We start from the raw sequence: 24,768 nt of genomic DNA, 5'->3' as shown, positions 1-24,768 counted from the left end.
TGTTTTTGGGTTCTTAAGTTCTGGGTGGGAGATTCTGTAGTCTGGAGCCCAGAGTCTGGGCTCAGTGGCACTGTAGAGGTCCCCTCAACATGTTCACACATTTATGAAATCTGTTAACATAGAAATGACGGCAGAAGAAGACCAAAAGGCCCATCCAATCTGCCCAGCAAGTTTCACACTCTTTTTTTCTCATACTTATCTGTTACTCTTGGCTATTAGTAATTGCAGAGAATGGAAGAGAAGCTTTTTTGGAAAGAATAGTACAATGCAGAATTATTATATACTAGAATTTATATTCATGTGTTTTGGAATTTGTTATAATGGGTATTTATAATGATTAAGATAATTTGTAAATTGTATTTGAAATTTTTTATGTTGTGATTTGACTTTTCTATTTTTATTAAGATATGGTCTGTAGATTGCACTGTTGTGTTTGTTTATTTTTTTAACAGGTCACTACAGTATTTTTGATGCGAGGCGGGTGGCACCAATTTATTGAAGCATGAACTTTCGAGGACACTTTGTCAGACGAAGTGGACTCTGTCCTCGAATGCTCATGCCTCAATAAATTGGTTAAGTCTAGAAGGTGCCACCCGCCTCGGGTCGTTTTTGCTACATCAGACAATCCCTCTGAAGATCCAGTAGTTTGTGTCCCTCCCCCCAGAGAAAGCGTATTTGCAAAACGTGCATGGGGGAGTGATGTCAGGTGGGCCAGCTTGCTGGGTCTCTCTTGTTAAAGTCCATGATTTTTAATTGGTACAGAACGCGCGTCCCTTTCTCTCCGCGTTTGTCAGAGATCAGGGAGCGTGGGCTGCTGTTCTCTCACTTGTATTTACTGTCTCTTGCAGGTGGTGTTTGATGAACTGGGCCCATCTTTATTCAGGATTTCCAGCCCCGAGCTGAAATTTCAGCTGATGGACGCATTCCTGCAGTTTTTGGGGGTTCCATGTGGACACTGGCTCCCTGCTTCCGGCTTGTACCTCGCCATGGATGAGAACTCTGTCTTTGATAGCGGGCACCCTTCTGGGAGGCCGCTGACCCCTGCTGACTGCCCCCTCTCTGGACTCGGCACTCTGGGCCACATGGCCACACTGGCCAGGGGGAGACGGCAGGTGGGCCATGCTAAGGAAGGGGAGGAGTTCTTACAGAGCATCTTCCAGCTGGCGCTGACTTGCTTCTCGGGAGAGGAGAAGTCTCATTTCTCAGTCTGTTGGTTACAGTATGAAATATCCAAGGTACGCCCAGGATTTGAGCCATATTCCTTTTTATTTCTTCTTATACTGTAACGCAGTACTATAGTAGAAGCCAGGTGGCCCGTCCAGCTAGTCCAGTTCACACTGTTACATATAGCCCTATTGGCAGCCATAGAAACTTGGCTGCTTGTGGGATATCGCACCTTCTCCATGTCATCTTTTGTTGATTTAAGCTTATGTATACTTTATATTTTTATATATCATACATGGGCACTGCTGCCACCTAGAGGCATCCAAAATGGGTTCAGTGAAAGTAAAAATTTTATCTGCATTATTCCAAATGGAGCAGCCAATTGCATTTGTTTTGGAATCACACTAGTGCTGTCCTTCATGTAATCAGGAAGGACTTCGGCCCAGGCAGATGGGTCCTTGCTCGTCACCGCAAAGGTCTTCCAGTAGGTGAATTCCCCAGCCTCCACTTCTTCAGGGCCCACAGCCACAGCAGTGTTTTCCAAACCAGGAGGTGGGCAGAAATCTTCTGTACCCAGGACCAGCAGAACCTGAGAGCATCTGACACCTTCCTTCTCAGTCTCACCTCCTGCTGGACTGGAGGAGGCTTCGCAGCTCTTGGGCTCACTACACTAACCAGGCTGACCCATAGAATCCACCAGGCTGCAAGATTCCAAATGCTGCATTTTTCTTACACGAGAACATACAAAATTTAGGAGAAGCCACAGGCATTTTGGTCTTCCTCGCATGCCATGTGTGCAGCCAGCCCTGGGATGAGAGAGAAGGTGGCTGCCGCAGCCGCTGTGGGAGTCCTTGCTGGCCAACGAGCAATGCTGAGGGAGCACCTGCTAGAAGAAGCTGCGAGTCCCTTCATCCCAGATCCGGACTCCATAGATCAGAGTTCTAGTTCCTTTTTATTTTTTATTAAAAAATATAAATTTTTTATTTATACCCAATTGTTGGATGTAATTGTATATTTGTTTAATTGTTCAATCTGTTTGATGTAATTTTCTGTTCCTTGTTCTGTGTAAACCGAAGTGGTATGCACAAGTGCATGAACTCCGGTATATAAAAGCCTTTAAATAAATAAATAAATAGTTCCTGGACTGGTCTTGGTCAAAAGAACAATGAAGATAACCGTAGTGCATGAGCCTTCAAGAGCACACAGATGACATGTAGACTGGGAAACCCATTTCCTGCAGCAGCTTTGGATGATGATTTTTATTAGAACAGCATAAGAATTGCAACCTGCAAATAATTCCAAGGTGGATTTCCCAGTGTGTCTGAAGTGCTTGTAAGGCATCCTGTTTGGTTGAAGCTCGCTGTATAACTTCAAATCACCAGAGGCTATGACTTATTGTCTCGGTATAAGAAAGACACAATTATTTAAAGTACTATTGATAACTAAGAGCAAGTACACATATTTGAGTTGACAGCTGGAAGAATCCCAGGGTGCATAGGGAGAGGGATTCGAGGGAGAAGAAACGAAGGTGATAATGCCTCAGTTGGAGTATCAGGTCCAGTTCTGGAAGTCATATTTCAAGAATGATATCGACAGAATAGACGTGGTCCAAAGAATGTCTGCACCAAAAGACGCAAAGTATGCACTGTAAACTCTACAAGATAGGGCATAAAAACCTAAATGTGAATAACCTGGCTGCAGGGGAAGGAAATATGATAAGAGACATTCAAATACCTCAAAAGTATAATGCACAGGAAGCAAACATTTTTTCACTGAAAGAAAGTTCTAGAACAGGGGTTTATGATATGCGACTCAAAGGGGATAGACGCAAGAGTCACACAAATATTTCTTCTTGGAAAGGGTGGTGGATTTGTGGCGTGGCCTCCCGCTGGAGGTGGCGGAGGCCATATCTATGACAGAATTCAAGAAGGCCTGGGATAAGCACAGAGGAGGATGTGAGGGTAAAGCCTGAGATCGGGTATTGCATCAGGACTGGAAGACTAGATGGGCCTTATCTACTGTTATGTTGGTTTTTTTTCCTTGTTGCAATCTCTTTTCCTGATTGCCTTTAACGATGTGTGCACATTGGTGATGAATGGTAAACGGACTCATGAAATTGAAAATTCCAAAAACAGGGCCCATTCTAAAAATGTTTTTGTCCTTCTAAATTTCAGGCCATTTGGTATTTACGAGTGAAAAACAAGAAGAACCTGAAGTCTCAGGGGAAAAAGAGCAAAAAGCTAGCCAAACGCCTCCTTAAGGAAGTGGAGAACCGAAACAGTCTTCCCCTCTGGAGAGAGTATGCCCGCCTGGAGTGGCTGCTGGGAAACGCGGATGATTCCCGTAAGGTTTTCGATACAGCCATCAGCCTGGCAGGGAGCGGTGGGCTGAAGAGCGCTGGGCTGTGCAGCCTGTGCCTGCTTTATGCTGAACTGGAAGTGGGCCTGCTGACGAGCCTGGAAGGAACAGTCAGCTCCCGCGCTGTCCACGTCCTGACCAAGCTCGCCGATAGCGCGCCGTACGTCCCCTACAACGGGCAGGTTTTATCGGTCGGCGTTTTGAAAGCTCGGAAGGTGTACGAGCACGCAGTGCGTGACTGCCTCCAGGAAGGCTGCGTCGGTGGCCACAGCATGTCCCTTGACCACCTTGTGAGCTTGGTGGGTTGTTTTGCCCTCTTCCAGTATTTGACTGTGGGGGTTGAAGCTGCGGTTCAGGTTTTCGGACTTTTTACCGATAAAGCTAGTGGTGTTAGCGTGCAGAAAGCTGGAGGACCTAGTGATGGGAACCTGGAAACTCGGAGTTCGCCGACTGCACTTGAAACCCTCTCTCTGATGCATGCAAATTTGCTCAGGTATCACCTCAGAGTTGGCGTGCATCCCTTGAGTTCGCTGAGAGAGACCCTTACGGGGGCTCTGAGGTTGTATCCTGGCAACCAGTTGCTCTGGAAGTCCTATGTGGAAGTGGAAAGTAAATTGCACAATGCTAGTAAAGCAAGGAAATTTTTCGACAACATGAGAAGATCCTCCACATGCCTTGAACCATGGCTCTTTGCGATCCAGGCAGAGCAAGCTAGAAAAAAGCTTGTGGAGACAGTTCAGAGGTAAATTCTAGTTACTAACCCCTAGATTAATCAAAATGCGTTATTAATGCATTGATAATGCCTGCGTTAAGAAAAAGGGGCGTGTTTAGGGAAATTTTAGAATTACTGCTTCGCATCAGTAGTATCACGTGGTGCGGTAAACTTAGCGTGCCCTGCGATAATCCTTATTTTTCACATCTTGTGCTAGAGAGAGAGAGATCCTATCTACAAGGCCGTCATAGTAGTGAAGTATTTATATCTCTATAGGAGGGCCATCTTAATAGGTCGAGGTGAGGTGTTGGTGGTTTAGGGGCCAGTTTCTCATGTAGAGTGAGACACACGAACAGCACGGTACACCTTGGTGAAGATTTGACATCAATTGGAGTGAGGAAAGTCTCACAAAGATGCCATTTCTACAATGTTCTCTCACCCTAGCTTGATGGACTGGTAAGTTTGTATGTCTCACTCTACATGAGAAACTGGCTCCTAAACCCTAAATCACCACCAACACATCACCTCAAGCTATTAGATGGCCCTCCTTTAGAGAGTTGCACACTGTGAGGCCCTCCCAGGAGATGCGCTCTCTCTCTTTCCTCCCCTCTCCCTCCCCTTCCCCCTTCTCTCTCTCTCTCCTCCCCATTCTCTCTCTCTCCTCCCCATTCTCTCTCTCTCTCCCTCCCCTCTCTTTCCCAAGCCCAGAAATGGTCAAAATGCAATTCTAAAAGTTTATCTCGAATTACGTTATGGCCATTTCGGGCATATCGCACAGCCTAACGCCAGGAAAAAAAGTGTAGTTATTTCTGGTGTTAAAACCATGCGATTCCATGCATTATGCTACCGTATGTTCTTATGTTCTTGTGGCCTGGTTTTGGTCTCTGTTGGAAACAGGATGCTGGGCTTGATGGACCCTTGGTCTGACCCAGCATGGCAATTTCTTATGTTCTTATGTATGGTGCGATATTGCCCCTCATTTTCCTAAATTCCACCCAAATTCCATGCGTTAGTGATCTTATCGCATGCATTATGGCGTGCATTAACGCCTTAACGCATTTTGATGAATGACCCTATTAGCCAGTAACCTTTTATAAGTGGCCATAAATTTATGTGAGCAGAACATGCCTTCATCTGAATCACATTTTTTGCAGTAGTGTCTTGTGCAGTCTACCAATGAGCAACACAAAAGTCTGTCATGAGGAGTTGCTGTAAGGAAGCACTTTCATGCTTTTTTTTGGTAGATCAGTGTAGATCTGCCAAAAAACCCCCCAAAAAACCCAATAAAAAAATTGTATTTTGTGAAATTTCCAACAGCAGACGAGGTTGTGGTGCATGCCATCCCTCCTCTCTCCGCCGATGTGTTACGCCCCTTTTCGGTCCTCTGTTACAGGCAAGACATAGGAGCGATCCATGCAACAATCCCTGAGACAGGATTGACAAACCGGATCAAAGCGTTATTCGAACACGCCGTCCGAAGCCAACAGGGAGCTCACTGCCCGCTGTTGTGGAGGATGTATTTGCACTTTATGGTGAGAGAAGAGCTGTACTTTCTGTGTAGTTGTCAGCATGTTAATTACTCATTTGTGGTTTACGTATTTGTTCCAGGAGTGACTTCTTTTATCCCATAATAAGCTGCAAATGTGTGTGGTTTGCGCAATAGAAAAGCACATCAGGGATTTCTGAATGGATGCGTGCTTGGCCAGAAATAGTTTTGGTACGGAAGTGCCTTTTTAGAAATGAAATATGTAGGGAGGGGGGTGTGGCTTCCAGGCCTATCGGTGCCCGTCTCTGCTGGGCTATGTTGCTCTGAGCCTTCATTCAGACTGCTCAGGTTTTTCCTCTCTGCTTATCCCCCTGCCAGGCGATACCCGGCATCATAGAGACTTTTCTTAGTCAGGGCTCACAAATCAGAGCTTCCTTTGGAAGATACGTATAGGCCAATATTTAAAAAAAAAAAGCTGAGCTCCTAAATTGGGTGCCTAATTTTATCCAAACTTAGGGACCTAGGTTTTCGGCTGAAAATTCACCTAGAAGTTAGGATCCGTCATTTAGGCCTGCTATTCATTTTCATAGATTTAGGCTCCTAAATTAGGTGCCCAGTTCTGAAAATCAGTGTTGAGGTCCTAACTTTGTTTCCCTATCCTAATTTCACTCCCATGGCCATCCATCCACTCCCAGTTTTTCTGCTCCTTGTTTATTGTAACTGCTTTCACCTCTTAGCCTCTTGGCGCAAACAAAAGTACGCAGGATTTTATAAGTTACGCACATAGCTGCGCGTAACTTATAAAATCCTGGATCGGCGCGCAGCCTGCCTCCGTTCCCTCCGAGGCCGCTCCGATTTCAGAGCGGCCTCGGAGGAAACTTTCTTTCGCCCTCCCCTCACCTTCCCCTCCCCCTACCTAACCCATCCCCCCGGCCCTATCTAAACCCCCCCCTTACCTTTGTCCCTAGATTTACGCCTGCGAGAAGCAGACGTAAATCTACGCGCGCCAGCGGACTGCTGGCGCGCCGTCATCCGACCCGGGTGCTGGTCCGGAGGCCTCGATCACGCCCCCGGGCCGGCGCCCCGCCCCCGACACGCCCCCTTAAAAAAACCCCGGGACTTACGCGGGTCGGCAGCCTATGCAAATTAGGCACGCGAGGGCCCTGCTCGCTTAATCCGGGCGGATTTACGCGAGCAGGGCTTTTAAAATCCACCCCAGTGTGAAGAGGCGCCTTATCTGCTCTGCCATGGGGCAACTTGAAGGGCACAGCACCCGAGAGAGAGCTCTAGTAGCGTTCTTGGGTTTTAAGAAATTAGTTTTGTGTTGATATCTAGGGTCTGTATTTATTTTGATTTTATTTTTACTGCTTTACATAATGGGCGCTCTGGTTCTCGGATTTCTTATCTGATGGCCTTTTTTTTCTTAGGATTTATCTTTAGAAGTTTTACGGTTGTTTGATTTCCCTTTTAATATTGTACTTTCTTATATTTCTGTTGAAGGTTATTTCTATGACCTGCCTTGAGCTACAATCGGAAAGACAATCTATAAATTTCTCCTTTTTTTTTTCTTTATCTGTTTAATTCCTCAATATAAATTTAAGATGGATAAAACCAGAAGAAGCTGTAACATTCTAGATAGCGTCCGTTCAATCCCCCATGCATTGCTTATGAGAAAATTGCCCCATTTTGCCCCCTCCTGCACCTCCCCCCCCCCCATATTTCTCACTTATTTTGAAAAGTCTGATGTGCCTCCAAAAGCTGCCGCCATACAAAGGTTGATTACCTAGGTCCTGCTGTTTAGAAAGTGAAAGGAGACACACGGGCACACGCACACTACACGGACTTATAAGGCTACGTTCCTTAAACCGAGACTAAGAAAACATACAGAGCCCGATACTCAAACTGATACTTGGCCAGATAAGTCCTACTTATTCAATTATCCAGCTGAGTGTTTAGCCAGATAAGTCAGGGGTGGGAAACGGGCGTGACAGGAAGGAGCTGAGTTAGCCGGATATTCAGAGTTAGGCGGATAACGTATCCAGCTAGCTCTGGTCGTTCTGACTTTCACTTTAACAGACGAGCTGTCATGGCGGCCTACAAATCCTCACAGAGCTGAGAGATGAAGCTCTGGGACGCTAGCGCTTTCAGCTCCTCTAGATTTGCCCTGCGTTGAAATATTCTGCTGTAGGAGACTTGGCAACCCTTGCAGTGTGCAGAGGAGTAAATAACTTTTAAAGTCACAGACCCCCTTCGCCTTTTCCACATTTTGTTATGTTACATCCTTATTCTAAAATGGATAATATGCATGTTTTTCCTCCTCAATCTACATGCAATACCCCATAATGACAAAGTGTAGAAATTTGTGCAAATTAATTAAAAAAAAAAAAAAAGCATTACTGCCTCTCTTGCTCTAAGAGAAAGTGAGTGAGTGATGTTTAAAGGGTAGAACTGTTTTTGGCCTTTCTTCTGTGGCAAAAAACAGCAAGGCCTGTCTCAGCTAGGCTAGGGTTCTGCTTTTTGGTAAAGACCAGAAAAAAACCAGTGGCAACGTTTTGGGAGCTTTGTGACTGCAGCGGGGCAAGAATCACTTTCTGTTGGGGTCGCTGGGTTCAGGCTGGCGAATAAAATAGGGCGAACGTGTAAGGGTGACTGGAGGAGAAGAGGCATGAATGGACTTCCACCTGCACCCCCTGAATGTGCTATGGTTACGTTTGGGGGGGGGGGGAGGGGGGAATTTGAGTCAAGCAAAATCTTTATTGTGTCTCCCCCCCAGTGTGACAGTCGCCCTCTGGAGCCCAGGCTGATTTACCTCCGCAGTGCGGGGCCCCTGCTAATAACAGAGCTTTACACTTTGCATTCAGCTCGGCTGCATCTGTGTTGCCATCACTTTTTCTTTTTCCATTTCCCAGGTTTCATCGGGCGAGAAGGAAGGCGGTAAAGGGCTGTTTTATAAAGCACTTCAGAGCTGTCCCTGGGCCAAGGTAGGAGGAAGGGGCTGTGCTGGTGCGGAGCGGGAATCGGGTGCGCGTCCTGCTTCCGCCACTGACCTTGTGACGCAGACGTTTTGGAGCCAGATGTGCTGAGGGCTTTTCTGTCTGTGGGCCCTTTATCCCTATTGAGAAAAGCATTGTTTGGAGGGGGGCATTATTCTTTATAGAATACTTTGGAAATAAAATTATATATCATTTCTTTTATCCAAAATGGCATCAAACCTTTCTCTATAGAAACTCGAGGTGAGACCTGGGATCGTCCTGTGAACAGGGACGGGACTAGTGGCTGCAGATCCTTCTCCTGTCTTGTGGGGGAGGAAGGTTACCAGCTGCGTCTCTGTTATACCTGATCCTTGTAATCTGCTGTGCAGCACTTACACGTTACTCCTGCATGCGTGTGCATGCGTGAGCGTGTTTGCAGGATCACGGAAACTTGGGTGGGTAGAAGGAAGATAGGAGTTCATTGAATTTTGTCTTCTTTGAATTGCTCGTGTTTTGGCAATTATTTGAGATGCTCCGAAGAACGCCTTTTAAATTTATACAAAGTTCATTTGTTCTGCTGGTTTAAAAAAAAAAAAAAATTCCCGACATCCGAAGAAAGTCTCGGAGCCAAATCCCGCATCTGTGTTTAGTGATGAGATCCGATACGCCTGTGGAAATGCGTTCGGTTTCATGAAGTATCTTATGAGGAGTGGATTGAAATCTCCTCCTGAGGCCCCTTCTCCCCCCCCCCCCAATATATTTATTTCTGCTGTTTTCGGGACCCGATCGTCCTGTTTGTCTGCACTACTTATGGAGCCTCTGGGTGCAGGATTTGTAATGATGCACACACTTTGGCCAGCAGGTGCTGTACATGGATGCCATCGACTACTTCCCGGATCAGCTCCAGGAGATCCTGGATCTGATGGTGGAGAAGGAACTGCGGGTCCGCGTGCCTCTGGAAGAGCTGGAGCTGCTGCTGGAAGACTGAGCCGCTTCAGCTCCGGACACGGGCTCGGGTCGCCAAGGAATCCGCCAAACGCCGAGCGATTCAGAAACAGAGAGGAATCTTGCAGAATGGATAGAAAATGTGGTTTTTGCAATAGGTGATCCCTGTTGTAGAAAAAGGCAGGAGCACAAGGTATCCGGAAGGCTCTGCAGTCTGGCCTTCTACAAAGTGCCTGCCTGTCGGGACAAATGTGCTAACCAGACGGAGAGGGAACGAATGGCGTAGCAGGGCCTGATGTGCATTTCCATTCTTTACCTTATGCTCTGCCCTTAGGCTTTTTTTTTTTTAATATATACTTTATTTTTTTGAGGGTCTCAAGCGGGTATCCAGCATTCTACAGTGTTCCAGAGCGGTTGTCATTAAAGCAAAACGTGACACAGTTTAATCTATTCATACTCCTAATATATCGCCTTTCTAGGTTAATCAGAGGTTTACCATAAAACGGTCAGATATATCAATCATAATAAGTTATATATAAAGCCACAACATAAAAAAAAAATAGCCCCACCCAAGACCGTTAACTCTACGTAAAATAGTTTTCATTCATCAATTCAAGTCAAATAAATCACAATCTAATAAAATCAACACCCACCGTAAAGCACAAATGAGACACCGCGATGGAACAGAACATAAGAACATAATATACACACACGGAAGAAATTCAGTAATAAAACACAACAGAAACCCTGTGGCCTAAATTTGGAGCTCCATAACAGGGAACATCTTCTCCATGCCCATGTACCTCTTGCGTTAAAACTGAATCAATTAAAACACTTTAAATCTGAGGGAAATGAATAGAGAGAAAAATAGAAATAGAACAGGTTCCTCCTGTATCTGGTCCTTCCTCCCTTTTCTTCAGTTACCCTCAGCCCTCCCAGAATTTCTCCTGTCCTTAGTCCTCTGAGCTCTGCCAGCTCCTCCTGCACGGTGCCCTGCACTATCTAAGGGTTCTGCCTCTTCTACCACAGAGCTGAAATGGTGCTTTAAATTTAAAAAAAACCCACATCACTGCAGCTTCCAGATTGCTTAATTCTAAAGAAGCCAGGATGCACCGGTTTCATGTGTGAGTATGATAAATCACACGCATGGCACATCCCTCCAGATAACGCAAGCGTTTGCAGCATCGGCTCGCAGCAGACAAAAATCTGTCTGTGATGGCGAACCATCTGCTGCCACCTGCGAGGCTTGAACTCCCCATTTCAGTGTGAGCATGGGTGTGGGGGATCAGCACAAAAGCATGTACTGGTCAGGGCAGTGAGCTTCCCTGGGACATGATGGATGCGGTAATACAGTGGCTTCCGGGTCAAGCTTTTTTTTTTTTATGCGGAGAGGATGTGTGCAAAGTCTCTTCTAGGAGTAACCTCCGGTCTCTGTTATAAAATAGAATTGTAGTTCTTACACTGCATTTACGTTCACTTCCTAACTGCATTGGGGGTATTCTCTGCCTCTCCTGCAGTAAATCTGTCTGCTCATTCAATGTATATATTTTTACATACGACTTAAAACAGTTTTTCTGGAATTTGGCTATATATTCATCTTGCAGCATTTTAAATTCTCTAATGCCAGGTGTACTGCACTTTGTTGAAATGTGCATAATTTTTGAATGAGCTATGTTGGATGATGTAAAAAAACACACAGCTGTAAATAGTATTTATATATTGAATTGTAAAAACATATTAAGGTTTATCAGCCTTCCAATTTTTTATTCTGTATTTTATTGTATATATAAAATAAAGAATACACCTTAAATGAGTAAAGGTTAATCTGACATTGATCTTTGTGCCAGTATTTGAAATAGAATTTGTTAGTGATGAGCATGTGCCTTAATTGTGAACATGGGAATCCCAAGATGACATCATTCGGGGTGTAAGTTTAGTGTCCCAGATCTCCCTCATCCGTGGCTCCTGGATCTAGTGAAAGGTAACCAACCTTGAGGCAGCTGCGTGATTGCAAGAGCCTTAAACCCTCTCCTGGACAGGCTACAAAAAAGTGCTTGAATTGGCATAGTTCATTCGCTTTACTTCTCAGCATTACCAGCTGCCCCGTTGCCTGTTCTAGTACCTGCACTGTGGCTAGCTGACAGCTGTCAACTTGACCCTCGGCCTCAGGAATCTGTGGGGAGGAAGAGAATGAGGATCTGTACAGCATACAAGAGAGTTTGGGCAGCTGTTGGGGCTTTGTGCTGGTACAAACAATCCTAGTGCCATGAATAAAGGGGGCAACTCATCCTAATTCTGGAGAAGAAAGGGGAGGTGACAAGGCTGGCTCACACAGGGCTGATGTAATACAACCCGCGCTAAAATAGGGGTTACAGTGCGCATTAAAAACAGGTCCCTGTGGGATGCAGTAAGCTAATGGCATGGAAATCGAGCAGGAGTTTAAAAAAAAAAAAAAAAGCATGCTAAATAAAAAAAAAAAAAAAAGCATGCTAAATAAAAAAAAAAAAAAAAGCATGCTAAATTAAAAAAATAAATAAATAAAATAAAAAGTGCTAAAATATGAGTTAACCTGAAAAAATCCTCACCAATGCAGAATAGTGCTTTAAAACAGGAGTGCTTGGAGAGGGGAGGAGTGTGACTAAAATGGCTTTACCTGCAAGATTGGCACTGGGCATCCCAACGTGGGCACAATATCACATGCAAGGCCATTTGGGCAAGGCACGCCAAGTGAAGTCTGGTGGCCAAAGTTATTCTATTGCTGTGCCCGGTGTGATAGAAAAAGCTAGACACTCCCACAACCGGGCACAGCAATAGTGTAACGAGGCCATCAGGAACGTGAGTTAAGTTTTACTCCTGCCCCGAGCCAGGCGGTAAGTTTCCTGCATTAAAAAAACCTGCACTGAAATGTCTTCCTGCTAACGCGGCTGACTGCATTGCCCTGTAATAGTTAATGGCTTCATTTAAATGCCATTTGTGTGCATGGGTTTCTCAACGCGGGTCTTTTCAGCGCTAAAACCTAAATTGCGTATATGAGTAAGGCTGGCACTAAAAGAAAAACCCCGGTAGGCTCGGCGCACTTGTTACATCGGCCGCGCAGAGCACAAGATGTCATTGGGAAGGGGAGGCAGTGAGTGGCGTGGGCTGGCATGTCCTCTTTTCTTGATTCCCCTGGGAGAAAAGTTAATATCCGAGCAGCTGGCTGTTACTAAAGGTCTGGTAAGTGGTGGCACGCAGGATCAGAGTGAAATAAAGGGAGGGAGAGAAGTGACTGGCGGGGGTGAGAGGAGCGGTGCAGGCAGCAGAGCACCATCACTCTGCAAAGGGAAGTGTGTGTGACGTTACCGTAATTATTGGCTTGATTATCCCCCTTTTTGGTATGTGTTCACAGCACAGCGGTTTATAAAAGTACAAAGCAATGGTGACCGCAGGGCATCCACTAACCAGGACTGGCAGATAGGTCACTTGCAGTGCGTTGTGTTGCATTAACTGCAAGAGCCCGAATGCAAGGCACTTGGTGGCTGTTCATAACGAGCTTTTCCTTCTTGCAAACAAACCGTCCAGCTCAAAGTCTGCCCGAGTATTGACGCGCATGCCTTTCCTGTAGACTAGAGGCTGGTAGGGGCCTCGTGTCGCTGAATCTTCTCTTTCAGGGGGTGCGTCACCCTGTTTAAAACCGGTGGCACCCCTTAGTTTGGTGGAAGGGAGCCTGCAGAAGAGCGAGTGAAGTTCTGCTTGTCCCTGTTCTCCAGTCCGGATCCTTGTAGGGGGTGCTTGTGCGTTCATTCCCCTTGAAAGAGCTTCTAGCACACATGACTCTATTTATAGTGAGTTAAGATATGTATCAGCACACCTTGGTAAGCAGGAGTGCCTGGGAGCTATAATGCCAAACTGGGCCTTCGGTGACCTGGAACCGGCTGAGATGAGGCCGCACGCAGAAGGTAAAGGGGAGAAGCAGAATCTGGTCCTGCTCGGTACAGTCGCTCTGCATCCTTCTCTTCCCCTTCCCCATGGCAAAGGAAAAAATTCGCTTTCACAGCTTCTTCCTGTCCCTGTTAATCTTGGATTGCATCTTCCTGGTCTCTCCGGTCCCAGGTAAGAAGAAAAATGGCTTTTACTCCTGACTCATTTAGCAACTACAACCAGAGAGAGGTGAGCTGGGGCTCAGAAAGCCTGGGTTCTAATCCTGGCTCTGCCTTACAGCTCTTAGTGTCACTTTACCACAATCTATCCAACTATCAGTTTGGATAATTCTAATGGATGTGGGCCCAGTAACAATGTTCCTGCTTAGCTGTTCCCAGTTCAGAAGCTACGTGGGGGTCCAGTACTGATAAGAGTTGATCTGGGCATTCGTCCCACGCGTACTCACTCACGTGTATGTTGCTGAAGTGCTACGAGCGCGAGGTACATGGGCCGAATTCTCGTTTCGGTGCTAGCTCCTGTAAAAATCAAACCATGAGTGTCTGACGTTTGCCTGGTGCTGGAGATCGGATATCCAGGTGTTCTCTGTCCCTGTCAGTATCTCCATGTCACGTGGAGCAGGGACCCGGAAAAGAGGACACAGGGCCGACGTGAAGCTGGGGACAAGGCTGGCAGGAGTCCCTCTCTTTGAATTTGAGCATGGACGAGCGCACGTCGAACACTGAAAACAAATGATTTGTCCTGAAGCACGTACCTGCACACTTCATTTTGAAACCACAACCCCCTCCCAGGTCTTCTCTTGATTCCTCCCCCTCCCTAGGATCTTCTCCCTCCCTAGTCTTCGTCTCTCTTCATGGAGCTGGAGCAATCCCTGGCCGCTCCTGCCCCACCAGTATTTCAACGGTTAAATGATGCCAGCAGCGCTGAGCTCAGTACCAAATATCAATTTCTTTCATTTAGGTCGGAAAATGATGCCAGACTGGAGTGGAGGGAATGAGAGGTTTTTGCTTTTCTGAGCTTTTGTTTTCTGCAGCAAAATATTCATTTGTTTTTCTTTCATTTTAAAAACAACATGAAACAGGATTTAGATGACAATTCCCATTTATTTTCCCACTAAGGCATATCCCCAGTTGTCCTGGAACAGTCTGAAAATGTCAAACGGCCTCAAGCCAGCGAACCTCGGCCCCCTCACTTTTGGCTCGGACCCCATCCCTAGCAGAAGGGTCATCTCCCACCTGAGTCAGTCCTTTAAGGATGCTAAAGTCAGAGGGTCTGGTGGCAATGCAACCACTAGAGACCAGCAGAAAAACTGCTTCCCAAAAATGAAACAGGTATAGCTCTCTTAGTGCAACATCAGCCACTTTGGTTCGTTACTTTTCCTGCTGTATCTAAAACACAGCCATCTCATGTTTTCCTAATAATATTTTTATTTATAACTTTTATTTTGGAGGAAAAGACCTCAGAACTATGGAACGGTAAAACAACCATTCACTTAGGTTTTTAGACCCGTACTTGAAGCTATCTGTAAATATAGATTGAACCAAATTTGCACAACTATCCTTCACACATGAAAAAACACCAACATGACAATAGAAAATAGTGACTTAACAAGTCAAGAGCATAATAGAGCCACTTTTCTTAAAGAGAAGCTCCCAAGGCTCTCAAAGAAAGCCAGCACGCGCACATTTCGCCAAGGGTTGCCTCAAAATTATTGAAGTCAGCAAAAACAAAAATTAGTGTAAAGATATTTTCTTTCATTTACAGCACGAAGGTTACATCCGTTCCATTTCCTTGGCCATGATGATTTTCCAGCTTAATTAAGTGACCATAGGTGTACAACAATCTCATTCAAATGGCACGATGGTGCCGAGAAGTGCTCGAGACCTACAGCTATTAAGCCGACCAATTATTTGAAAATGTTTCAAAATAATTTCCAGCCAATCCAAAGCCTCTTTGGCTAGAGTGACGTGCGCAACAGTCCATTGTTTTAAACACTAATATCCAATAAAAAGATGTACAATGGTGATTTCATAAAAAATAATCACAAGCAAAACATGAAAGCTCACTTCTTATCTCGAATACACAACTGAAGGAACTGATTCCAATCAATATTCACATTGAGACCATTAGGCTCCTTAGATTGTTCCCTCTGGTTCAGTAAGAGACCACAATTATTGCCTCGGGGAACATAGTGGAATGTGATCTATCACCTTGGAAAACTAGGCTAATATTGAATTTGGTGGGAAACTATATGAGTTCCAACTTGTTTAGATGCAAACATTTGATATCCAGCTAATGTGTATGTAGTGCCTTAATAGTCTTCCCCACATGTATTTTCATGCAGGGAGACCATATATAAACAACAAATGCAGCTGCACCAGAAGTGAAATAACACAAAAAAACCATATTTGATTGTTAGTCGGATTCTCATATACTTTCTTTCAAAACAAGTTGACACAAAAAGAACCATGTCCACATTTAAAGTGTTCAAGCAATGTCCATAAAGTTCAAAGTTTTATTATATTCAAGGCAAGAGAAATGTCCAAATTGTGCCCCCGTGAAATCATTGATATGAATGTTGTCAATCTGAACGTTTCGCTTGCCTTGAATATAATAAAACTTTGAACTTAATGGGATTTGCTTGAACCTTTTATGGCCTTCCTCTTCTCATTGCTCTTTCATCTTTGATGGTTGGACCCTCGCCTATCACCTTTTTGCACATTTTAAGTGTCCCAAAAGCTTTTCTCCTGTCTGCTATATCTTCTTTTTTAACAATGGGTAGCATTTTTATCCTTTGAATATGCAAATCTCGATTCTTAAAACATGGTAATAGTGAAAGCACTGACAAATCTGTCCTGATGATTTTAGCTATTTTGTAAAACAAAGGAGAATAGCAAAGAACACACTGTATCAACAGTTTTATTTTGACTCTTTGCAATGTTTGGTAACAGATCACATTCCACCACGTCCCCAAGGCGGTAATCATGGTCTCTTACTGAGCCAAAGGAAACAGAAGTGGATCTTCAATCTACAAATCTATGGAACCCAATGGTCTCAAAGCGAATATTGGATATTAGTGTTTAAAACAGTGCAGTAGTGCGCATGTTACTCACGCCAAAGAGACTTTTGATTGGCTGGAAATCACTTTGAAAGGTTTTTAAATGATTGGTCGGTTTAGTATTTATAAATCTCAAGCACGTCTCGTCGCTGTTGTGCCATTTGAATGAGACGGTTGTATACCTATGTTCACTTCTTTAAGCCGGAAAATCATCATAGCCAAGTTACGGTAACTGACCTACCCTTCATGCTATAATGAAAGAAAAGATCTTTATGCTATTTTATGTTTTTGCAGACTTTAATAATCTTGACACCCTGAGGCAACCATTGGTGAATTGTGCGCATGCTGGCGTTCTCTGATAGCCTTGGGAGCTTTTCTTTAAGAGAAGTGACTCTATTATGCTCTTGACTTGTTAAGTCACTATTTTCTATCGCCAAGTTAGAGTTTTCTCATGTGTGAAGGATATTTGTGCAAATTTAGTTCTTTCTATATTTATAAATAGGACGTTTTAAGCCCCATACTTGAAGCAAAGTGAGTGCTTGTTTTTACCATTCCATGGTTCTGAGACCTTTTCCTCCTTAGAATTAAACAAAAAAAAACCATTATAAATAATAAAAATATTATTAGGATACAATTAGATAGTTGTGTTTTAAATACACCAGAAAAAGTAATGAACCAAAGTGGTTGATGTTGCACTAAGATTAATTTTCGTAAAGCAGGTTTTCTGGGAGTTTCCAGTGAGTTTGCTTCACGTGCCTCTTATTGATTTTGGCATTGGAATCACTGCTAGTCCATGATCTCCTGCACCTTTAAGGAGGCTAAATAGAATAGGAAACTCCACTGCCCTTGGGCTAGACGTGTAGACGTCTACTTTTGACAAGTGATTATTTATATCTCACCCTGTGCTACCCTCAGCCCCTTTAGAGGTCAGGAATGCCTGGGTTGGGTGGAAACCTCTTTACATAATTGCTCTCCAGCAGCCTGAGGGGCTGATGCAATATCAAGCACGAAAAACGTGCATCCAGACTGGGCACTTGTTTTTTCAAAACGCGCACATCCCCCTCTCCAGGGCGCTTGATGCAATAGACAAATGAGCTTCCGTGCTAAAAAGGACGCACTAGGAATAAACTGTGCTTCCCTAGCTAGTCCATGGCATCGAGCGCCCAGGGGATGTGGCTGTGTGCGGGTTAGGAAAACGGACACTCGTAAATTGAACATCCATTTTGCAGGTTAGGAAAACGGACGCTCGTTAATTGAGCATCCGTTTTCCTATCCTGACAGACATCAAGATTTTTTTTTCATGCTGCTTGCTGAAAAGCAGTGTTTTGGGCTTTTTTTGTGGTGGCTTGGAGCACATGAAGACTTAATGCCAGCTCCTGGGCTGGCGTTAAGTTTTGCATGTTAAAATGTGTGCATTGGGCACACGATGATTTTTTTGCATCGGGGGTAATAGCTAATAGCCTTACGTACATGGCATTTATATGTGATGAGCGCTATTAGCAATGCGCTGGTTTGGACGCATGTTTTGGATGTGCTAATCCCATTTATTGCATCAGGAGTCATTCTAGCGCGTCCAAAGCGCACGTCCAACCGCGTGGCAAGCTGTGCGCTAGGCTGAGCAGACTGATTTGCATCGGCCCCTGAGGGATTAACATTTGTATAAAACAATTGCCTAAACCACAGAGGGAGAGGGAGAAACAGCAGAGACAGTGAAGAGACAGGTGTTACAGAAATTAAAAAAGGTTTTGTAGCCCCTGCTGTGAAGACCCATATGGTATGGGATGGGGGAGGACTGGCCACAGTGCCCACCCATCAGAAAAATTTGAGTTCGACTACACCTGACAATAATGTCTCTTAGCAGTGAGAGTGTCCCTCAGCTTCTGGAATTTTCCATCCAGTCACCAAATTATAATTCTGCACCTTGCCCGTACATGAGTGTGTTTGTGTGTCCTGATGACAGGGTCTTCTTAAGTGTAATTACTGCAGTAAAATAGATATTTTTTGCATGAGGTTTAATCCTCCGAAATGGTTGTGTCCTTAGAGGGGGTCGGATGGCAGAGTATAAGCTCCCTTCTTCCCCTTCCCCCCCATACATATTATACAGGTTCTCAGTCCCTGCTAAAAGACCAAGGAATTGACCTTAACTCATGGTTCCCATGCTGCACTTAGCGCTCAGCACAAACACCCTCAAGAGCAGTGCTGCAGTTTATTTGGTCTGAAGAGAAACAATCTTTCAGTGGTCCCCAAACCTGTCCTGGAGGGCCACCAGCCAGTTGGGTTTTTGGGATATCCTCAATGAATATGCATGAGAGAAAATTTCCATGCACTGCCTCCATAACATGCAAATTTTCTCTCATGCATATTCATTGTGGATATCCCAAAAACCCGACTGGCTGGTGGCCCTCCAGGACAGGTTTGGGGACCACTGCTTTCCATAGGGAGGGGGAGAGGAAATTGCAGTTCATTGCATGCACAAGGCTATTTAAAAAAGAACCCTGTCAATGGAAATAGGATTAAGTATGTGCCATTGGGATCATTTAAAGAGGGATCTTGTCTAGGTTATGCCAAAAACATGGAAAACTGGCTGCTTTGTTTTCAGACTTCAGAATTTTTAAGGATCAGTTTGGAAGGTACCCTCTTACTTAAACAAAGTTGCCCAAAATAGGAATTTTCATGAATGCTATCATGTAAGACCCTTGAGCTAACCCTGCCACTCCCACGGGTTAAACCCTTGGTCACTTGAGGATCCCAGCAAGCACTGTACAGATCTCACCTGAACCTGCATACGTGCCCCTATCCTATCAACTTGACACCTGCCAGCTAGGTTTCCATTTGTTTCTGGATAAGTACCCTATCCTGAAGCTACACCCTGAGGGTTTCTGGAGACACTGTGACCTCACAACAACCTGAGGTCACAGCATTCTCGGAAAAACATACTCAGATCATTTACTAAAAATACTGGGATCCTTTAGCACTCACCTGGGTCACTAATCAGTCACAAAACACAGAACTAATAAACTAAATAAAGATTAAAAACTGCATTACAAATTCACAGGAAAAAAGGGATTTTCACAGTAACACTAATAGTTTTAAATCAGCCTGTATACAGAGTTGAACACCTGTAACTTTAATAGGGGCTGATGCAAAAAGCTGTGTGCTAGATGAGTAGCTTAGTGGTTAGAGCAGTGGACTGGAAACCAGCATTCAAGTCCTGCTGTTGCTTTTTGTGACCTTGGGCAAGTCACTTCATCCTCCATTACCTCAGGTACAAACTCAGATTGTGAGCCCATTGAGGAAAAGGAAATACCTATAGTATCTGAATGTAATCCATTCTGAAAAGTGTCTGAAAAGCAGAATCTAAATAAAATAATGCACAAGCTAATATTTTGTTTAACTCCCAATGCTGTAAATTAATTGTATGCTAACGCATTGGGCGTTAATGCACACAAACCAGAAAATTGCACAAAGAAAAGGCTTAGCACACAGCATACATGATCTATGTGTACAAATCATGTTTTTTACACATAAAGTATGATTTATCCTGCACAAATTGTATGCTAACGCATTGGGCCGATTCAGTAAAAGTCGCGGGAGAGCGGGCGTCCCTAGCGCCTCCTTTTTGACAGGAGCGGCAGCTGTCAGCGGGTTTGACAGCCGATGCTCAATTTTGCTGGCATTGGTTCTCAGACCCGCTGACAGCTTTGGGTTCGGAAAATGGATGCTGGCATAATTGAGCATCCGTCTTCCGACCCGCGGGCCGATTTTACATTTTTTTTTTAAATTTTAAATTTTTTTTAAATTTTGGGGCCTCTGACTTAATATCGCTATGTATAAGGGGTAAAGATGGCGCGTCAAAAACGCGCGTCCAAACCCGGACTAACAGTGCGCTCAGCCGGAGCGCACTGCACTGTATCAGCCCATATGGAAGTTCCATGCCGGGGGCGCTAAGCTGACCGCACATTTTTTAGCGTGCGTTTGGTGAGCGTGAACTCCTTCCTGCATCGTTAGGACTTACCTTGTTGCATCGGCCTTTCCGATATTAACCCAGCTGCCTCCAGCTGCTGGTGACTATGGACGGAGCACTTCATTGTTAAGCTGCCACCTGCTGCCCGGCTGAAAATCGTCAGCAGAGAGCACAAAACACCAAGGAGCTGTACATGACAGACAATAATAACATTAACAGGTAAAACTCCCGTTTCGCCACAGATGCCGAGGGAAGAGCTGAGTAACTTCGGCTGGGCCTCCCTCCCATAGCTTTTGCCTGCTTGTACTTCAATAGCCTTCAGTGAGGTCAGCTTGCTTGACTTACAAATTCCATTTATTCCCAAGTAAACGAGTAATATCTCCCTTAGACGATGAGTGCCCGGATGCCTTCCCTGCTCACGAGAACTGCGAGTTTGATGAAGTGTGTGAAGACGCCTCCTGCCAGTACAACGAGTATGTGACCTGCCACCTGAACCGCTGTGGGACCTGTGAAGCTGTCTTTCGTGGCTACGACAACCTCACCGTGAACTGCAAACAGTGTAAGACCCTTGCCCGTCCGTTCATGGTCTGACTCTCTGAAGCCCCAGTCCTGAAAAAAAATGGAACTTGCAACCAGCACGGTTAATCTTTGCTGAATATTTTCTGAGGGAAATCTAAGCCTTGGGTAAAAAATATATTTCAAAGTTGCAATAATTAAGAGATTTGCAATTTTTCTTTCAGGAATTTTGCTCTTTCCTTGCTGGTCCTGAGAGTAGTCCATGACCACATAGTGTATATATAATTTGCATAGCTTTTTTCATTATGGGAAATATAATTTTCTTGTAGTAACATTTGCAGTGCTTTAGGCCTTTTTAGCATGGGCCACGTCTCTCTCTCTCTCTCCAGTTGTACAGAAACCTTTGATCTTTTCTTTCACTTTTCAGTTTATAAAAAGAGCTTCTGTGCAGCATTGACTTCTGGGAGTAGCAATAAACCAGATAGCATGAGGGAAAGCACCTGGACAAGATGGCATCTCAGCAGAGATCTAGTAACAGAGGGCTCCATTTTCAGCTGCTGTGCAGCTTGGCTAGTTAGTCGGATAACTTTATCGGGCTAACTAACAAATTTAGCTGGATAAGTGGCTGTATATGCCAGCTTTACCATTTAGACTTTTAAGTTACCTGTCTAAATGGCTTTTGGATATAGACCTCAGAGTGGTTAGCACAGGCAGCCCTGGATTAATCATTAAGCAAAATAAGCACATGCATAGGATACCAAGGAAAGGGGGCACCACAGAAGGTTGAAAATTTACATTTTTTCTGTTGCCCCCCTCCCCCAGTTGTAAATAATTTGCTTATATTGCTTACTGCTAATTAGTGTTAAATAAATGCAATTAAAAAAAAAAAGTTTAGATTTAATATAGTTGTGGGATCTGGCCTGAGGGATGGCCCGGAAGAAAGCTGAATTTTTAATCTCTTATTTCACCTTCAGCACTTCCTGAGTCTTAATGTCTTGTCGGTTAAGCAATAGAAGGGCCGAGGAGGCGACCATTGTTGGGCTGCGCACGGGGCATCAGTTGGCCTTGACCCGGCCCTGCGCAGATGCCAAGCCAGCTGGCATGGCTGCTCTGTGCCGTTGAGGTGCAAGACTCATTGAAACAAATTTCCAGGATGCCAGTGTGTTGCCCGTCTCCATGAATGCCAGGGCAACAGAGCAAACTGTGGCAGTCATGGTAGCATTTCCCTATCCCTTGTTGCTGACGCAGTTTGTGCCAAACGGACTCAGCATTTGTCAGTTCCCACCACTAAGACTGCAGGCAAATAAAGCCCCTCTAGGTCCAGTTCAGCTTCCTGTTTCACCCATGTACTGAACTACTTCAGACGTCACGGATTCTCTGACTTTTCTACCATTAAACAGTGAAGAAGCTCCAGCAGCCAGGTTGGCCCTGGAGAAAAGGATTCTTTGCAGATTGTGATAGTTGATAGAGGGAGAAGGCTAAACCCATTTAGCAGATTAAAATGTGCATCCCGAGCATTGCATTTCTCAATTTGTATCTGTATAAGTCTGTAAGTATTCCTTTTATGAAATGCATTTCATAATATGCAGCTTTGCTTTTACCGCTGTAAGCCGCTTAGGGCTAAAGATTGATTAGGCAGGATACAAACGTCAGGACAGAATAGAAAGGATTATCCAGATTCAAGGCCACATGGGTTTTTGGTCTCTCACATGTCCCTTCACATCTGTTGGTCCAAAAATTAGGGAACACAACCTGCAGAGAATCCGCTTCCATCATTGAGGCTTCTCCGCGTTTGTCCTATAACTTTGACCCCATTCCCTGACCCTGAACCCTGCCGCTCCTACTGTGGATAAAGGCTTCCTTAGGTTACTCCTCAGTCTGGCCCCCTCTAGCCTCGTATCACGAGCCCTTGTTCAAGAAATCCTTTTCTACCAACATATAAAATGCTTCTTTCCTGCACTCTTTATACTTTTCTGAGGCATTTGAAAGTCTTTATCCTGTGCTTCTCTCCTCCAGGTCTTACAGGCTGGAAATAACGTTGGCTTTAAAGTGTTAAACATTTTGACATTATTCTGCTGCGCAAGATGTCGTATAAAAATGACAATTATCTATTTCTAGTGACACCTAAATGTCGTCTGATGCACCTGGAGATGCTTCACAAGAGCAGAGGCGGGCAGAGCCGCCCCGGGAGAGGCAGGCTGGAGGTGGATAACGTCTACGACCCCGAGTGCGAGGCGAACGGCACCTTTAAAGCCAAGCAGTGCGACGAAGACTCTAACCTGTGCTGGTGTGTGGACAGCGCTGGCATCAGGGTCACCGACAAGACGGGAGACGACCCGAAATGTGATCGCGCAGTCCGGGTGCAGTGAGTACAGCTGTTCCCAGCCGCCAGTTCGGGACTGTTCCGTGGGTCCTTCGCGATACCGTTGCACGTTTTGGGTTCCTCTCCCGTCCCTGCCCCTGAGGCCGTGGGTTCGGTGCCGGTGTGCAACAAAGGAGAGTGCAGACAAGAAGGGTCTAACAACTTCGTTTTGTAGGTGGCGACAGCACGGCAGGCAGAGCCTGCTTACTCACGGTTTTAGGTCTCAGTGCTCCCCGATTTGAGAGGTGTTTTACTTCCTATATGCCGCACTTTTGCAGCCCCAGAGATGCTGGCTTGGTCCAGCTGGTAGTGGCAGCTCCACAGCACACGGGTTCACGTATGACAGTGATTCAACACAGGCACAGGCAGATACCACTTGCCCTACCTGGATACAGATACCCTTCCTGGTCTTTCTACCAGCTGGCCCTCCCAGCATCTTCACCAGGGTATCCCCCCCCAAAAAAAACACCCCCACAGGTTTCCCTGCCTAGGTGCAGAGACCCTTCCTGAAGAGGATTCCAGCCACCCACTTACAGAGGTTCAGGCTCCCCTGCTTCTAACTTACAATCCAATACTCCTCAACTGACATGAAAACATGCAATAACCAACATTGCAGCAACTCTGCTGATCCCACTCACAGTTTCATGTCTTTCTTAGCGTCTCAGGTCTCTGAGTGAGCCTGACTTCAGTGCCGGGAAAAATCGTGGAAACTATTTTTCACGGAGCATATAGACAGACATGGTTTAATGGGGCACAGCCAGCTTGCATTTAACCCAAGGGAAGGTCTTGCCTCACAAATCTGCTACATTTTTTTTTTTTTTTAAATAACAAGTGGATAAAGGTGAGCTGGTAGACGTAGTATATTTGGATTTTCAGAAAGTGACAAAGTTCCATATGAGAGGCTTCTAAGAAAACTAAAAAGTCATGGGATAGCAGGCAATGTCCTTTCGTGGATTACAAACTGGTTAAAAGACAGGAAACAGAGAGTAGGATTAAATGATCAATTTTCTCAGTAGAGAGAGGAAAACAGTGAAGTGCCTCAGGTTCTGTACTTGGACCGGTGCTTTTTAATATTTATAAATGATTGAAAAGGGGAACGACAAGTGAGTTGACCAAATTTGCAGATGACACAAAATTATTCAGAGTAGTTAAATCACAAGCGGATTATGATAAATTGCAGGAGGACCTTGCGAGATTGGAAGATTGGGCATCCAAATGGCAGATGAAATTTAATGTGCACAAGTGCAAGGTGATGCATATAGGGAAAAATAACCCTTGCTGTAGTTACACGATGTTAGGTTCCATATTAGGAG

General features: G+C 44.9%; 2 protein-coding genes across 4 annotated transcripts in view; both read left to right on the top strand.

Annotated features, from left to right (window-relative positions):
* NRDE2 (NRDE-2, necessary for RNA interference, domain containing) overlaps positions 1–11,450 on the top strand; it is a 58,382-nt gene extending 46,932 nt beyond the window's left edge. Inside the window, exons 10-14 of one of the 2 annotated variants that reach the window (XM_029597781.1) lie at positions 849–1,235; positions 3,339–4,264; positions 5,628–5,766; positions 8,630–8,701; positions 9,555–11,450. In XM_029597781.1, the coding sequence (XP_029453641.1) occupies positions 849–1,235; positions 3,339–4,264; positions 5,628–5,766; positions 8,630–8,701; positions 9,555–9,680 (1,650 nt within the window). In that variant the 3' untranslated portion in view covers positions 9,681–11,450. Of the gene's footprint in view, positions 1–848; positions 1,236–3,338; positions 4,265–5,627; positions 5,767–8,629; positions 8,702–9,551 lie in introns of both variants that reach the window. The other variant, XM_029597780.1, reaches the window with a different exon arrangement.
* A 2,136-nt stretch (positions 11,451–13,586) lies between these two features.
* LOC115089645 (epithelial cell adhesion molecule-like) overlaps positions 13,587–24,768 on the top strand; it is a 30,119-nt gene continuing 18,937 nt past the window's right edge. For both annotated transcript variants that reach the window (XM_029597779.1, XM_029597778.1), the window contains exons 1-3: positions 13,587–13,729; positions 20,966–21,136; positions 23,212–23,458. In XM_029597779.1, the coding sequence (XP_029453639.1) occupies positions 13,645–13,729; positions 20,966–21,136; positions 23,212–23,458 (503 nt within the window). In that variant the 5' untranslated portion in view covers positions 13,587–13,644. The remainder of the gene's footprint in view (positions 13,730–20,965; positions 21,137–23,211; positions 23,459–24,768) is intronic.

This window comes from Rhinatrema bivittatum, chromosome 4 (assembly GCF_901001135.1).
Source record: "Rhinatrema bivittatum chromosome 4, aRhiBiv1.1, whole genome shotgun sequence".
NCBI lineage: Eukaryota > Metazoa > Chordata > Amphibia > Gymnophiona > Rhinatrematidae > Rhinatrema > Rhinatrema bivittatum.
Note: the sequence above shows the minus strand (reverse complement) of the source record. Positions and strands in the feature narration are given on the sequence as shown.